The following is a 16,634-nucleotide window of genomic DNA, read 5'->3' on the forward strand; positions in this document are numbered from 1 at the left end:
TAAGGTCTGAGCGTGGAGACGCACGGCCTCACCAGCCACCCAGCACCTCTACGCCACATCTCGTTGGAGCAGGCGGCGCCTTCTAAGTTATCGCGAGAACCTCTTAATTGGTCCCTCCTGGTAGATGGGTCCCTGGGCTGAGAACAGCTGGGTCTTGGGCCCAGTAAATTGGGCCTTGTTTCTCTTTGACGCCTGGAGGAGAAAGTTAATTGGAGGAGCTGAGCTCTGCTGGATTAGAAAGATAAGATGACCACTTCAAGCCCTCCTGCGGTCAAGGAGAGCTCGCCAATTACACATGTGCAGTAAGACTCCTACTTACTTTCAGTGAGGGCTTGAAAAGGGAGGGGGTGCCAGGCCATAATAAATCCTGATACCTTCCCCACACCCTTTGCTTTGAAATCCATGTTTGCCAAAAGATATGCATGCATATTGGGGAGGGTCCTGTGTCCAGTTAGGTGTGAGAAATAAACAAGATAATTGGCTAAAGGTAAACAAAGACCCAGAAGAACCATCCCATATAAGTGATTTAGATCACCACTCTGGTGCCCTTCTCAGGGGGACACCTGCACCCACACTCCTCTTTAGGGTGTGTATTACTTGCGACTTAAATAAACTACTTCTCTGTGTACTCTCCCATATGTTGTACAGTGTCTCTAACAAATTTTATACCTATTTTCACGGTCTTTGCCTCCTTGAAACATTCTTGCTTTCAGCAGGTGGCAAGAAAGAGGCTAAATTCTGCTTTTAGCCTCTAGATAATCTAGTGGCTAGGATTCCTGGTTTTCAACCAGGCTGCCTAGGTTCAATTCCTGAGCAGAGAATTAAGATCTCGCTGCAACAGTAGAAACTGACAGAACATGGTAAATCAGCTATAATGGAAAAAATAAAAATCATAAGAAAACAAAAGATCTCGCTGCAAGCCATCACTCACTGGGGCCTCCCCCAGGTCATCCCTGCTTCCACTGTTGTCCATCCATCTTGGGTCCTCTTCGCCTAGTCTGCCCTCAACAAAGCAGTCAAGGACGTTCCAAACCAGCTGGATCAGGGCCCTTCTCTGCCAAACACCCTGAGGTGGCTCCCAGATCACATACAGCAAAAGACAGAGTTGTGGCAATGACCTGTGAGACCCAAGGCAAGGTTACCTCCCTAATCTCACTTCTGCTATACCTCCCAAAGTTCCATTCCCCAGGCCCACTGGCCTCCTTGCTGTTCCTCCAACAAGTCAGACATGCTCCTGCTTCAAGATTTTGCACTGCTGTTCCCTCCACCTGGAACACACTTCCCTTGGTTTTCCACTTGACTATACCCCTCACCTCCTGTTCAAGTCCTTCCTCAAAGCTCTCCTCACTTTATTTTAAAATTGCAACTCCTGGAGTTCCCATCTGTCGCTCAGAGGTTAACAAACCTGACTAATAGCCATGAGGATGTGGATTCGAGCCCTGGCCTCAGTGGGTTAAGAATCCGGTGTTGCCCTGAGCTGTGGTGTAGGTCGCAGACTCGTCTCAGACCCAGCGTTGCTGTGGCTGTGGTGCAGGCTGGAAGCTGTAGCTCCAATTCAACCCCAAGCCTGGGAACTTCCATGTGCCAGGGTGCAGCCCTAAAAAGCCAAAAACAAACAAAAAAAAATTGCAACTCCCTGGCTTGCCCTACCCACTCTTCCCTGCTTTATTTCTCCCCATAGCATTTCTCATACTGTATCACTTAACATCTTCATTATGTTATTTTTCCTTCTCCAACTCCTCCCAACGTGAACTCTAGGAGGGCAATTTTGCTGAAGATTTTAAGTGCCAGAAGAGTGTCTGGAAACTAGTAGTTTCTCAGTAAATATTTGTGTAAAATCTGTAGAGTGGAGATAATAACTTACATGTTGGGGGCTGCTGGATTAAATGAACTGAACTACTCCACCTGGCCCATTGGCTGAACATGATGGCAATTATGGTGATTATGACTTTTTTTTCTTTTTACAGCTGCACCTGCGGCTTATGGAAGTTTCTGGGCGAAGGGTTAAAGTGGAGGTGCTGCTGGGGCCTACGCCACAGCCACGGCAACACTGGATCTGTGGCTATAATGACTATTATTAGCCTGAAGGGTTTCTTAAAAAGTGCCTGGGGGTTCTGCAGGCATCTCCAGGCCTCCTGAGATGGAGAGTCAGAGATGGACCACCCAGGTAGGGCTCCCTGGCCCCTCACCACTACCACTTCAGTAGGGCTGCTCTGGTTTATTTCTTTCACATGCAAGAGTTCATTTGAAGAATAGGTTCTAGGGCTGGAAAATAGTTGCAGATTTCTGCTCAGGCCCTTGCCAGTTGCAGAATCCTCTCCGAGTCATTCTGCTACTATTTCCCAGTAAGGCTTGATTTGTAACCTTTTTTTTTTTTTTTTTTTTTGCCATGGATTCCTTCTCTGAGTGTTTTTGGGATTTGGGGTTTTTTGTTGTGGGGGGGTTAGCTACACCCAGGGCATGCACAAGTTCCCAGGTCAGGGATGGAACCCGAACCGTGATTCTTAACCACTGGGCCACCAGATAACTCTGAAAGGAATTTTTTTTTTTTTTTGGCTGCACCTGAAGAATACAAAATTTCTCAGGCCAGGGATCAAACCCACACCACAACAGCAACAATGCTAGATCCTTAACCTGCTGTGCCAATAGGAATTCCTCATAATGTTTCTTTTTCTTTTTCTTTTTCTTTTTTTTTTTTTGCCCACCCTGTAGCATATGGACTTCCTGGGCTAAGGGTCAGACCTGAGCTACAGCTTCAGTAACGTTATCCTTTAACCCTCTGTGCCAGGCCGGGGATCGAACCTGCATCTTGGTGCTGCAGAGATGCCACCGATCCTGTTGTGCCACAGAGGGAACTCCCTCACAATGTTTTTAAATGCACAAGATAAAATATATAGGAAACTGATTGTGATGAAATACAGTTGTCAGAATAATTTAAAAAGAAGCTGTGGCATTATGTGCACCTTTATTAATACATTAAACAAGATCTAATGGCAAATTTAACACTATGGTGATTTTGAAGTCATGATGAGCATCAACCTTAGTTCAAGATACCTGCAACTGTATTAAGATAAAAAATTTTTTTTGCTTTTCCTACTGGTAGCAAAAGCACAGATGCTATGAGCACAATTATGATCTGTTGCTAATATTTACAATTGAAGAAAATGCTAAATTTCACTTCAAGGTTAGATAAATTAAAGATATATCCCATCCAAGTTCATGGATCCTCTGGATTCCACCCATGTCCCTGCAGCTACAGATTCCAAGTTAGGACACCTGCAGTAAAGTCTCCAGTTTGCTTCTGGAGAAAGCAAAGGGACATTCAGAGAAGTACAGAGACTGGCCCTTAGTCACAGGGAGAGTAACAAAGTCTCCCAAATGGCTTCAATCTTTCAGTAACATTTTTCCACATTCTCAGCAGCCTGCCCCTTGCTCAGTTGCCTTATTGCTAACATTAAGGAGATGGACTAGATCAAGTTTTTCAAACCATTTTTGCCACCAGACCTAGTCTTCAAAAGACATCTCATGTGGACCCACACACATAAAAGCAGCACTGCTGGGGGTGGGCAGGAACCCCAAGGCTAATGGTCTTGTCCCCCTTTCTCCTCCTCAGTTCCCCGGCTCTGAGGACCAGGTACAAAACTGGCCCATCTGAGGTTTCTCCCAGCCCTCAGTCCTTCCCAGATCAACTGGCTTTATGCCCAGCTCCTGGGATCCTGGCTGCTTGTGACAGTGACTCGTCATGCCCACAAGAATGCCTGAGTGCGTTGCAGCTATCCCACACGGCCCCCCGTGTGGCTGCTGCTGGGGCTCGAAGGGAAGCCAAGCCCAGCTTGAAGCTCCATCCAGGCCAGGCTGCAGAAACCCACCTCACCCTCCAACCTGTCTCCTGCTGAACTACACACAGGAGCGCCCTACACACCTCTGTGCTAGCCCCCCTGCAGAGGAAACCCCCACCACCCACAACTGTCCCAGCAGGCCAGCCATCAGGGCACAACCCTCTCTGAACATGCTCTGAGGGGCAGGAGGCAGGAGGCAGGGTGGGCTGGGGTGGCTTACTGTGTGCCTTTGGTCAAAGCTTCCCTGTCTCTGATTTTCAAGAGGGCACCAGTGCAAGGATTTCCCAGACTTCTTGGCTGAGAATTTGTTAAAAACAAATTCCCAGGCCCTGTCCCAGACCCACTGAATCAGCATCTCCAGGAAACGGGACTAGGAAGCTGTTTATCCCAAAAGCCTCAGGGGACTGGGATCATCAGGGAAGTTAGGAAATTCCTCACTGGAAGTGAACCTGGCTGAACACCAGCAGTACCTGGAGAGCTTAGGAAAACTGCAGCTGCCCAGGGCCCAGCCCAGAGGTTCTGATTCCATAGACTCAGGGCTCCGAGGTTCCATCATCTATAGTTTTCTAAACCTTCTGGGGATTCTGAGGTAACCATTTCAGGGCTGGATCATTTAAGGAGACTTCTTGCCCTGACATCATATTATGGATATTTGGGATGGCAACTCCACAACCATAGCCTGCAGACTTGCTTTTTGTTTGTCAGTTTATTGATCTGGGAAGACAGAGTGGTTTGTTGGGCTAGCACAAATATTGAAAAGTAATTAGTTGACGGAGTTTTAAAAAAAACACACACACATGATTTTGTATAAAAATCTCAATTTCTCAGCCTAAAGTCATCCATCCATGTCAGGCCTAAATTCCCACTGGTCAGGAGCAGCACTCGAAAGAGGAGCCCTCATCTGCCTCAGTCTCCACCACTCCCCATGGTGTTCCCCATGCAGTAGCTAAATAGAAGCTGTCCTCAGCATCACACGTGTATGCTCTTACATTGAGTAAAGAACAAAAATGGGAAAACAACAGATGGGGCAGGAGGCCCCATGTTTCAGGAAAAATGTCTTCCCACGAGCCTTGTTGTGTTACCTGCCTGATCCCTGGCATTTAGTGTTATGAGGGACAGTTAGGTGCCCCAAACTCCAGGAAAACTTACAAGACACCATCCATCCATTGCCCTCAGAGCAATGGGTGCAGGGCACTCGCAATCCTTACCCCTGGCACAGTGCTCAGTCCAGGAGAGGGGAGTGAACTACCGCCACCCCACAGATGGATGGGGATGAAGAAAAGTCATCAAAGGGGGCTCGTGTGAAGTGTCCTTGACATAGGGGTGCATATTTAAGGATGAAGATGAGGAGGGCATCTTGGTGGTGGACACCATATGGCAGGCCCCCAGAGAAGCAGGACAAAGCCAGGAGGAAGGGGAACAAGCAGCAAGAAGTTAAGCTTGGTCCTGGCATTCTTTTGTGAAATGAGAGACAGTGGGGTGACAAAATAATGCGTAGTCAAAAAAGTCCAAAGTACGGGCTTTGACTATAAGGCCCAGCTTAGGGTCTCAACTCAGCCATATAATAGTTGTGGTCTGGACAGTCACTTCATCTTGCTAAGCTTCAGTTTCCTCATCTGCTCAGAGAATCCAAGTCAGAAAATATGAGGGTCACAGGGCAAAGAGCTGAAGAATGAGACAACGGCTACACTCCAAGGCTTTGTTTCAAATGAGTACTTCCAGCAGCTCCAGAGCATGAATCGCTGCAACCAAGGCTGCTAAAGATGAGCTGAAGTCTGGGGCTGCTGATGCCAACCAGCCCTGAAGTGCTCAGTATACTAGAAAAAAGAAGCTCCAAGGCACACTTCTAGGCACAGCAGTGTCCTCAAACGTGGGTGTGGCATTCCGGTCATGGCTCAGTGGTTCACGAACCCAACTAGTATCCATGAGGATGCAGGTTTGATTCCTGGCCTCACTGAGTAGGTCAGAGATCCGGCATTGCCGTGAGCTGTGGTGGTCACGGATGTGGCTCAGATCCCGCATTGCTATGGCTGTGGTGTAGGCTGGCAGCTACAGCTCCAATTAGACCCCTAGTCTGGGAACCTCTATATGTCGAGGATGAGGCCCTAAAAAGACAAAAGACAAAAAAAGGGGAGGGATGGGAGGGGGCAGAATGTATGTGACTGGGGAATCTGAACTCCTAGAGAGAAATGGCCCCAAGAGCTCAAAAGTGTCCCTGGGGAGGCGTCCGGGACCTTGGAGATATACAGTCCTTTTGAGAATCCCTGCTCTAGACCTTGGGAAATTATTGCAAGACAAATTCAAGTGTTATAAAGAAGCATCTTCTTAAGTTCAAAAATGTGATGGAGCTAAGTAGAAATATGCTGCAGGTGAAAGGCGTTAGAATTAGGCTGCTCTCAGGCCAGAGTGCCTGGGTGTGCATCACAGCTCTGCCACGCACAGCTGTGGGGCTGTGGGTACAGACTCCACCACTCGGTCTCACTTTCTCCATCTGTAAAATGGGTCTGATAATAATTGAATTCTCACACAATGAGAATTCAATGAGCTAATATGTAAATGCTTAGAAGAGTAGATGACATGGCAAATATCAACTAAGTTACAGACTGAAAATTAGCAAGAGAGGTTCAAAGTATACTTAGCTATTTTTTAAAAAAATTTGTCTTATCTCTTTGCCTAATGGCTTAATAAGATGTTTTTCAAATCAAAAAGAAAAAATACAGGATGTGACCAGTTTAACTGCAATAGGTTTTATTTTCTTGTTTTGTTCTGCATTCTTTTTTTTTTCTTTTTGCCATTTCTTGGTTTTGGCCGCTCCCGCGGCACATGGAGGTTCCCAGGCTAGGGGTCTAACCAGAGGTGCAGCTGCCAGCCTACGCCAGAGCCACAGCAACGCAGGATCCGAGCCGCATCTGCAACCTACACCACAGCTCACGGCAATGCCAGATCGTTAACCCACTGAGCAAGGGCAGGGACCGAACCCGCAACCTCATGGTTCCCAGTCGGATTCGTTAACCACTGCGCTGGGAACTCCTGCATTCATTTTTAATAATCAAATTTGTACCGTTTGCCATAAAATATTTTTAAAGGAGAACACAGCGAGTTAAAAAATAAACTCTTGGAATTCCCACTGTGGCTCAGCAGTAATGAACCTGACCAGCATCCACGAAGTTGTGGGTTCAATCCCTGGCCCTGCTCAGTGGGTTAAGGATCCAGTGTTGCCATGAGCTGTGGTGTAGATTGCAGACTCACCTTGGATGTGGCATTGCTGTGGCTGTGGCATAAGCTGACAGCTGTAGCTCCGATTAGACCCCTAGCCTGGGAATTTCCCATGTGCCGCAGGTGCAGCCCTTAAAAAAACAAAACACAAAAAAAACAACTTTCATGGAGTTCCTGTTGTGACTCAGTAGGTTAAGAACCCAACAGTGTCCGTGAGGATTTGGGTTTGATCTCTGGCCTCATTGAATGGGTTAAGGGAACTGATGTTGCTTCAAGGTATGGCAGCTGTAGCCCTGGCCTAGGATTTTCCATATGCCACAGGCGCAGCTGTAAAAACAAAAATAAACTCTCTCAATGTCACTTACATCTCACAAGGTCTAATAGAGACCTTGGTGGCCAAAACTACCACCACCCAGTGCCAGCAAGGGGTAATTGCAGGTTCCAGTCGGGCTTGTGGTTGCAGTGGAGCTGAGCCAGCAGAGCTCAAGCTACAGTGGGATGGGGGCAGGTGCCATTCTGAGGGACTGCCAGTGGTTCATGGCTGAGTCTGTCCCTCCAGGGAGGTTGGTCAGTTGTGACTGGACTGAGCTCCTGCCACACTGGGTGTTAAATACTTTGAATATCACTCTGAGGTGACAGAACTGTCACGTTGGAGCATCTCTCAGAGAGATGCCAACATGGTGTTTACCCTGACGCTCTTATCAAGTACCTGGGTTACAATCCAGCCCTTCAAATGACCCGTAACTCATGCCGAAAGGAAAAAATGACCAGGGTGTGTGCATGTGTGCGTGTGTCACAACCTCCTCCCTGAGTCCATCTGCACTTGCTTGTGTGCATGTGGGAGTTCTGCATGTGTGTGCTCACAGGTGTGACACAGCATTTTGGTGAGCCCCTGCCTCAGTCCAGCAATCCCAAATCCCTTGGTTTGTCATATTTCCCTAAAGGTAAGCCCAGGGTGTGCTCTTTGGCCTCAAAGAAGGTGGCATTCAGTGGGCGGAGCCCCCAGTCTAGGTCGCCCAGGCAGCTCCAGGAAAAATGCAGAGAACTCAGTAGCCTCAGGTCAGGGATCCTGAGTGGGAGAAGAGTGGGAGAAGAATGCTACGTGTCTCTGGGGACACTAGAGACAGACACCCTAAAGGGGGGCCCAGATTAGATAGGAGTGCCTGCCCTGCCTCCACCCCAAATGGCAGGCTCAAGTTACAGGATGCACAAGCACTCCCTAATCCCACTGGGTCTGCCTGGCAGATTAATAAAAATAATGGCCACTACATGGTCGTCTCTCTGCCCCGTGCTAAGCAATCACGTTCAGCATTTCACTTAATTCTCACAAAATCCCTTTGAGGTAGACACCATTATACCCATTTAGCACATGGATGAGCTTGTACATAGGTCTGGCCTGCAGGGGAAGTGAAAGGGACCCTGACCACAGAGGACTCCCCCCAACCTTTCTCCCACAGCTGCCAGGGGGCCTGGACCCAAGATCAAGCTCAGGAGCAGTTCCTTGGGGCAAGCACTTTCCTGCTTTCTCATCCCAGTCACCTGGTTCATCTCCATGGATCCTCAGCTCTGGACAGTGAGAAAACACAGGCTTCACGCCGGTAGCCCAGGAGTCCAAACTAGCAGGTCACTCTCCCTTCTGAACCTGTTCCCTCACCCATAAAAGGATTTTGTACCACCCACCTTGCAGGGCTGCTGTGGAGATGAGAAATAAGAACTCCGGAGGCTGGCACAAAACAGGTCTTATTAAATGTTTGCTCTATTTCCTATACATACAGGGAGCCCCCTCCCTAAAACACTGCTCTCAACAGCTGCTTCCCTCAACAGCTCCCCAAACCTCTAAGATTTGGTTTAAATATTCCGTACATTCCAACCCATATGCTTTTCTGGCCTCACAACCACAATCCCCCTGCTGGAGAGGCAGGTCTCCCCGATGCCCAGCAAACAGGCCAAATCCAGCCACCCCATCCCCCGACCCCCCCCCCTACACACACTCTTCCAGCCCATCCAAAGTTCATCCATCCTTCCAGTTCTTCCAAGCTCAGCGCCCCCCCTCGCCCCGTCCCCACAAAGCCTGCAAGGCTCTCCCTATTATCCGGCCCGCCCCCATCAGACCAGGAGCTCCCTGAGCGTTGGGCCAGGGGTCCCCTACACCCTCTGATCCTAAATTCCCAGGCCGGCCGTTCCGAACGCTACAGAGCTCCGCCGCCCAGCCGAAGATTCTGGACGTGAGCCAGAGACTCGTCGGAGGCCGGCCGGCCGGCCGGGCGGGGCGGGGAGAGCCAAGCCCAGGGCCGGGGAAAGAAGCTCCTTCTCCCCGTTCCACTCCGGGCGCCTTCACACTTGGGGGAGGGGGAGGCAGGAAGTGCAAGAGCCGCGCGAGACCCGGCCCCGGGGAGCCGCCGAGGGCCGGGCAGGCACCGCAGAGGCGGTGGGCAGGGGCCGGGACGCAGAGGGGGACGGCGTAGACTTGCTTGCTTTCCAGACGAGGCACACTGAGAGCGAGAAACCGACTCCATCGCGTGTGAGCCGCGCTCCGTCCAGCCCCTCGGACGAGAGATCGAGAGAGACAGACGCGCTCTGCTGCACCCGAGGTAGAGAATCTGGAGCCCGAAGAGTATAAAAGACTGATTTCGGCTGCAGGCAGGGGGGTAGCGGAGTCGGGGGCTGAGAAAGGCTCCCTGGCGGCGCCGTTTCGCTGCCCTGGCCCCACCCCGGTCCCTCGCACCAGGGGAGAGGGGGGCGCGACAGCTCCAGGCAGAGACCGGCGAGCGCGGGGTCTGCAGAGGTGAGAAGGGGCTAAACCGAGGCTCGGGGAGCAAGAGAGGGCGGCAGGGCCGGCCGGGGCGGTGGTGGGGGCGGCCACCCACCTGGTGCGGATCCGTGGGCGCCGGGCGCCAGGGCGCTGAGGAGCAGGAGGAGGGGGCGCAGCAGCGGCGTGGGGCTGCGGGGACTCGGGCCACCGAGCATGGCCGGGGCCGGGCGGCCGCTGGGCGACCCCACGCGCACGCTCTCGTCCGTCCCGTCCACTCGCTGCCGGGTCCCGGGTCCGGCTCAGGACATACCCGAGCCGCGTGCAGCTCTAGGTGTTCCGGGCCCGAACTCTGGTCCGGCGGGCGGCTGCGCACGGTCCTTGGGCAACAAAGACTGCAGGGCCCGCCCCCTCGGCCGGCTGCGGAGGCAAAGACCAGAGAGTGAGAAGGAGAGAAAGAAAGAAAGGGAGGCAGGGAGGGAGGGGGAGTGGGAGGGAGCGCAGCCGCCCGCCCCCCGCTCCGCCCCTCCCCGCCCCTCGGACTCCTTCCCCCGCCCCCAGCCCGGCCCTCCCTGTCCCGCCCGGTCCGGCCTCGCACCGCCCTCGCACCGCCCATGCGGGCCACTTCGGGCGCACACCGGCGGCCCACCCGCTCAGCTGTCCGGCCGACCGGGAGCGAGTGGCGCCCCCCGACGGCCGCCCGGCCGCCCACTGGGACGAGGGCGCCCTCTGGCGGGCGGTGGAGCCCAGCAGGGCCCTGCCGACATCAGAGCGCTCTCGACAGGAGCCCACCAGGGTCCTCCAATGAATCTAGAATTTCTGGCTCGTCCCTAAACTGTGCTCGAGGAGGCGCCCCTCGGTGTGCTCCCTGGGCCAGGCAGGCCTTCCTTTCTAAGGAAAAGGGACACAGAGGCCTCGCGAGGGTCCAGGGTCTCACACCCGAGCCCACAGGGGCTGCGGGTCTCAAGGTAGATTCTGCTCCAAAGCCAGCAGGGAAAGTGGCCCAGACACTTCCCCAGGGGCGGCCATTTCCCACTTAGGGCGAGGTCCCACAATTCCTCACGTCCAGACTCCTTTCCAAGTGTGTTTGCCTGGAGCGAAGCACACCGCTGGGCCCACAGGCTGAAGCCCACACTCTCAACAGGGGCCCCCTGGGAGCTTGGAGGCAGGCCAACCCCAGCCTCACATCCTCCGCCTCAAACACGGGCCATCTGTCCTTCCAAGGCCCCAGCCCCGATGCTGGCTTCCTGCTCCCTTCCCCCTGTGCTCCCAGGAGACCCCGCCCCCGTCAAGGAATACTCCTGTTCTTTCCCTCCTGCCTTCACTCAACCCGGTCCTAACCGGAAGATGCCAGCTCTCCTTCCCTAAAACCCGGTGGCCGGCTTTCTTCCCCTGGACAGCCTTTATGTAGCCCCCTGCCCCCTGCTGCCCACATACCTCCTCCCTGTCCAATCGCACATGCACTTTCCCTCATTCCTGGAGGCTTCCTTCTGGGTCCTTCACCCCAAGCCTCCTGCGGGTCCCATGCAGCACATGGCTCCACAATTCCTTGACCTCCTCACCTCCAATGACCCTTCCCGCCACCTTAGCCACCAGCTCTCACGGCCACAGCCTAGGCCATGTCATGCCCAACTGCCCACTCTGAAATGGGAAGATCAGATGCTCCACTCTCAGACCACGCCCTGCTGTCTTGCCCAGCCTCCCTGAACCTTCACCAGCACTCTATGTATTTTTCTTTCTCCAGTTTCTTGTCATCTCCCTCTTGTCCCCCACCCACCAGCCTCTCCTGGTTCACCTACTTCCCTTCCCAGCTACACTCACTGCTCAACCCCTGGCCCCCACCCAACCACCTTCCACTTCTCCCCCACCCCTAACAGCAGTGGGCCTTGCCACCAGTGACAGGGTCACATCCTGTCCCCCAAACTCCCACCCCAGATACTCAGGTCATGTCTTTTTTTTTTTGTTTGGGGATCCCAGCCCCAGCTCGGTAAGCCCCAGAGAGGGAGAGGATCTGAGGAGGGGCCACGCATCCCTCCCTGGCCAGCACGGCGATCCACTGTCCTCACTCCTCTGGTGAGCTGCCAAGGCCAAGCACAGATTAGAGGCTTTTCTGAAAGGCGCCTAGGAAGTTTGTGTTTTCAGACCATCAGCTGACAACAGTCTGCACCTGTTTCCATTAGTGTCCCAGGTCCTGGCTTTTCCTCTGTCCATACCCTGCTGGGCTGCCTTCATTTTAAACCTCCTCGGGAACCAGGCTGGACACCACAGGACACAAAAGAACGGCGGTTTCGTCCTGCCCTCATGACACAAATAATAATCCAGCTGGAAGAATAAGGCCAGCCAATTCCAAATTTTGGGGGTAAAACATCCATTTCGAACAAAGCAAAAGATTTGATATTTCAACATGTTTGGTATAATTGTTAAGAATGTCAGGTATCTGATTAGACAGTCCCTCCATACACACACAAATCCTGATAGAGATTATTTTATTTCTTTTTTTTTACTTACTTTTTTTAGGGCCGCATTTGCGGCAAATGGAAGTTCCCAGGCTAGGGGGTCTAATCTGAGCTACAGCTGCCAGCCTATACCACAGCAATACCAGATTCAAGCCACATCTGCAACCTACACCAGAGTTCACGGCAACACTGGATCCTCAACCCACTGAGCAAGGCCAGAGATCAAACCTGAATCCTCATGGATACTAGTCAAATTAGTTATTGCTGAGCCATAACGGGAACTCCCTATTTTATTCTTTAAATGATTATTAATGCTACGTAGTCCAACATCTCAAGTGAGATTTAACTTAGCTAAAACACTACCAGAAACTAATCAAACTCAGTAAGAAACTAGATTCATTCTGCTTCTATATATACACTTGTATATTGCGACTCCTTAAAAAGTAGTGAGTACAGTAAAGCACTGTGAATTTAAAATCATGAATGAATATATGACAATGAAAAAAGGAGGCATATAATTTTTTAATATACTATAAAACCAGTGCTCCTACTGTGGTGCAATGGGATTGGCGGTGTCTCTCCAGCACCAGGATGTAGGTTCTATCCCCAGCCTGGCACAGGGGGCTAAAGGATCCAACACTGCCATAGCTGCAGTGTAGGTCACAACTGTGGCTTAGACCCAGTCCCTGGCCTGGAAACGCCATATGCTGTGGGGCAGCAAAAAAAGAAGAAAAAAAAAAAGCACTATACAACTTCTTTGGGCCTCAACTTTCTTATCTGTCTAATGGAGACAGTGGTTCCCACTTCCCTATTTTTCCTTTTTTTTTAGGGCCACACCTGGAGGTTCCCAGGCTAGGTGTAGAATCACAGCTTCAGCCGCTGGCCTACACCACAGCCACAGCCATGTCAGATCCAAGCCTCATCTTCAACCTACACCACAGCTCACGGCAACACCGAATCCTCAACCCACTGAGCAAGGCCAGGGATCAAACCTGTGTCCTCATGGATGCTAGTCAGATTCATTTCCCCTGAGCCATAAAGGGAACTCCTCCCACTCCCCTATTTCACAGTGTTTTTAAAGCAGTGGTTCTCAACCATGGGTGATTTTGCCTCCATAGAATTTTGCAATGTCTGGAGGCATTTGTTAGTTGTCACAACTAGGGGAAGGTGCTACTGGCATCTGGTGGGTAGAGAGGCCAGAGATGCTGCTAAACATCCTACGACAGACAGGCCAGCCCCCCAATAGCAAAGAATCATCCAGCCGCACATGACAAGAGTGCCAAGGTTGAGAAACTCTGAAGGATTAAGTAGTTTGAAGGCACTTGGCAGAGTGAAAGGCCTTTTGTTTTAATATTTTGTTTTGTGTTTTTTGGTTAAGGCAAGCACAGGAAAAACATTCAAAATTTACAAGTAAAGTAATTTTTTCCTCCCAAAGCTGACCCCTAGTCAGTGCTCCTTCCCAGGGGCCATTGTTATCTCAGTTTCTCCTGGGTCTTCTAGAAAAATTCAATGCAAACATGAAGTTACATTGTACACACATGGTAGCACATATACACTCTATACCTGGCTTTTTTCACTTAACAATAGAGCTGGGAGATGTTTCACTATCCTTACTTATGGACCTGCTGCAGCCTTTCAATAGCTTCTTAGCATGTGGCCCATAAACCAGAACTAAGCTCAAGGGGGGAAGGAAATCTTTGTTTTGCTCACTAATGTATCCTAGGCACTTAGAACAATAGCTGGCATATAATACATGTTCAGGATATATTTTCAATTACTCAAATAAATGTTGGATACTGGATTATATGCAATTATACCCATCTCCTACTGGTAAGTGTTTAGATTGGTTCTAGTCTCTTGATGTGACTATTTCTCTCTGCAAGATAAAGTTCTGGATCTGGGATTGCTGTCCAGGGCATGTGCATTTGCAACTTTGATAGAGAAGTATTGACAAATTAATTTGGCATTATTTTTGATGGGTCCCTTCCACCCTAGTAAATTGCAAAAAGTGCAAAAAATAATTTTAAATGTTAATTGAAGGTACAGATTGCTAAAGAGGGATGCCCAAAAGGAACTGGGCTGAGTAAGAGCTGGCCTTGAGGTAGGAACTGGGCTGAGTAAGAGCTGGCCTTGGAAATGTGCAAGATGATTGACTTGGAATGAGTTGCTGAGCTGCCGCCATGGGCCTGATGAGCCATTGTTGTGGAAGCCTTGGAGATATGGATGCTCTCCTATACTTTGAAGCACTGTGGCCTTCACCTGCCGACTACCCAACCTTAGAAGGGGGGCTGCCCCTACACCATCATGAGGGACAATACCGCGGGCATCACAGATGCTACTCACATGGAGATTTCAGAGCCATCAGTCATCTCAGGGACAAAGGTCCTACAGTGGCATTCACTGACTCACCCACTGCCACCTGGGCAATGAGAATGATGATTAGGCAGAGGCAAATTGTGACATGGAGTGAATACTGTATCCCACAGGTTGGCACTAAAGCTTTACACGTGGTGTCTCATGTAATCCTCCTCCCAACATGAAGTAGACATTATTATTATCCTTATTTATGGATAGAGAAACTGAAGCACAGAGAGGGTATGTAGTTTGCCAAAGACCCCAGCACCTGAGTCCTTGAGCACTACACACCTCTGTCTTCCAGATTGCCCGTTTCAGCTTCCTTGCATCAAAGGGTCTGTTTCTTCCCCGTTCCTCCTCTGAGAGTTGTTTCTGTCTGTTAGACAGATAGATGTGTAGGAAATGGGCCCCTTCCCCTTCCCTGGGGGACCACTGAGGCTTTCATGTTGGAACACCTCCCAAGTGCCCATTGCCAAGAGCCATGCTGATTTCCAAAGGGACCCTTAGCATGGCCATCACGTTATTTCCTGCAGTCAGATCTTGTCTTCACATCTAGCCCATGAACTCGCAGAGGGCCTGGGCCATGTCTGATGGGCTGAAGAAGACTGCTGTATGGAGAGTCTTTGGGTCCAGCCTCACCCTGGCACAAAGCTAACCATCCTTAGATCTCTTATTGTCCCACACTCTGCAGCCTGATGGTTGCCTTGGTTATTTTCTTCCTTCCATCCGTCCTTCCTTCCTTCTTTCTTTTTTTCTTTTTATGGCTGCACCTGTGACATGTGGATGGTCCCAGGCTAGGGGTCGAATTGGAGCTGCAGCTGCAGGCCTACACCACAGCCATGGCAACACCAGATCCGAGCCACATCTGTGACCTGTGCCACGCCTTATGGCAACACCAAGTTCTTAACCCACCAAACAAGGCCAGGGATCCTTAACCCACAGAGCCATAATGGGAACTCCTCTTTTTTTTTAATTGTGTTTTTTTTCCCCTTTTTCATGCTATTGTTTCAGCAATGGGTATTCCATATCCTCATGTCTGGAAATAATTTGAAAACTTTTTATGCTTTTTCTACTGTATTTACTGAGCGTTTGGGAGCTCTTTTTGTTCATTATTTCCTACAACATTCTTTTTCAGGAATTTTATTAACTTTTGTAAAGAAAACACTTATTCCAACATTTAAAAAACAGAATCAATGCTGGTAATAAGATCCTGGATGAAATAAATTACATGGGATCGTTTTTCTTTTTCTATTTTTTAATCAATAAATCATTTCACTCCTTTATTTAGCCAACAGATACTCACTTGTGCTGCCTGCAGTGGAGCTTAAATGAATAAAAACAGCATGAACCTTATTGTGAAATTGCTATTGCCAACATTAAAAATGGAGTTGGTTATATAATTTGGGGGTTGGGGAAGGATATTTTAAAGATGAAATCACCAGCAAAATACGTAGGGAAAAAAAGTTAATAGATGTGCCTCCATGAAAAGCAAACACTTCTCCATATTGTAAAACTCCCTAAGTCCAACATCCAGAAAATAAGGGATCAGAAAAAAAAAGACAGAAAATTATCACATAAATGATACAAGAATCCTTCTCAGAACTGAAGCACATGAGTTTCAGATTGAAAGAGTTTGCTGGCATCCAGCACAATGGATAATAAAGACCCATATCAAGACACATCTTGATGTACCAGAATTCTTAGGTACTAGAGAAAATTGTTTCCAGAATTTCCAGAGAAGGGGAGAAAATGGTCACATAGACTCTGTAATCAGAATGGCACCCGAATTCTCTCCAGCAACCCTATAAGTTAGAAGCCAACAGAACAATGCCTTCAAAATTCTGAGGAAGTGGTTTCTAACATAGACTTCAATTCCCAGACTCTCAATCAAGTGTGAGCATAGAATAGGGTCATTTTAAGATATACAAGGTCTCAAAACATTTACCTTTTATGCTCCTTTTTTCAGAAAGTTACTGGAAGATATGCCCACCAAAATTAGGAGGGAAGCTACAAGGGAAC

The 16,634-nt window shown here is 49.8% G+C and overlaps 1 protein-coding gene across 2 annotated transcripts in view; it reads right to left on the reverse strand.

The window, feature by feature from the left end:
• Window positions 1–10,266, reverse strand: part of ADAMTS7 (ADAM metallopeptidase with thrombospondin type 1 motif 7) — a 68,536-nt gene extending 58,270 nt beyond the window's left edge. For both annotated transcript variants that reach the window (XM_047796075.1, XM_047796074.1), the window contains exon 1: window positions 9,923–10,266. In XM_047796075.1, the coding sequence (XP_047652031.1) occupies window positions 9,923–10,022 (100 nt within the window). In that variant the 5' untranslated portion in view covers window positions 10,023–10,266. The remainder of the gene's footprint in view (window positions 1–9,922) is intronic.
• Between the last annotated feature and the right edge of the window lie 6,368 nt (window positions 10,267–16,634).

The sequence above is a fragment of the Phacochoerus africanus genome, chromosome 9, assembly GCF_016906955.1.
Source record: "Phacochoerus africanus isolate WHEZ1 chromosome 9, ROS_Pafr_v1, whole genome shotgun sequence".
In the NCBI taxonomy this organism is placed as follows: domain Eukaryota; kingdom Metazoa; phylum Chordata; class Mammalia; order Artiodactyla; family Suidae; genus Phacochoerus; species Phacochoerus africanus.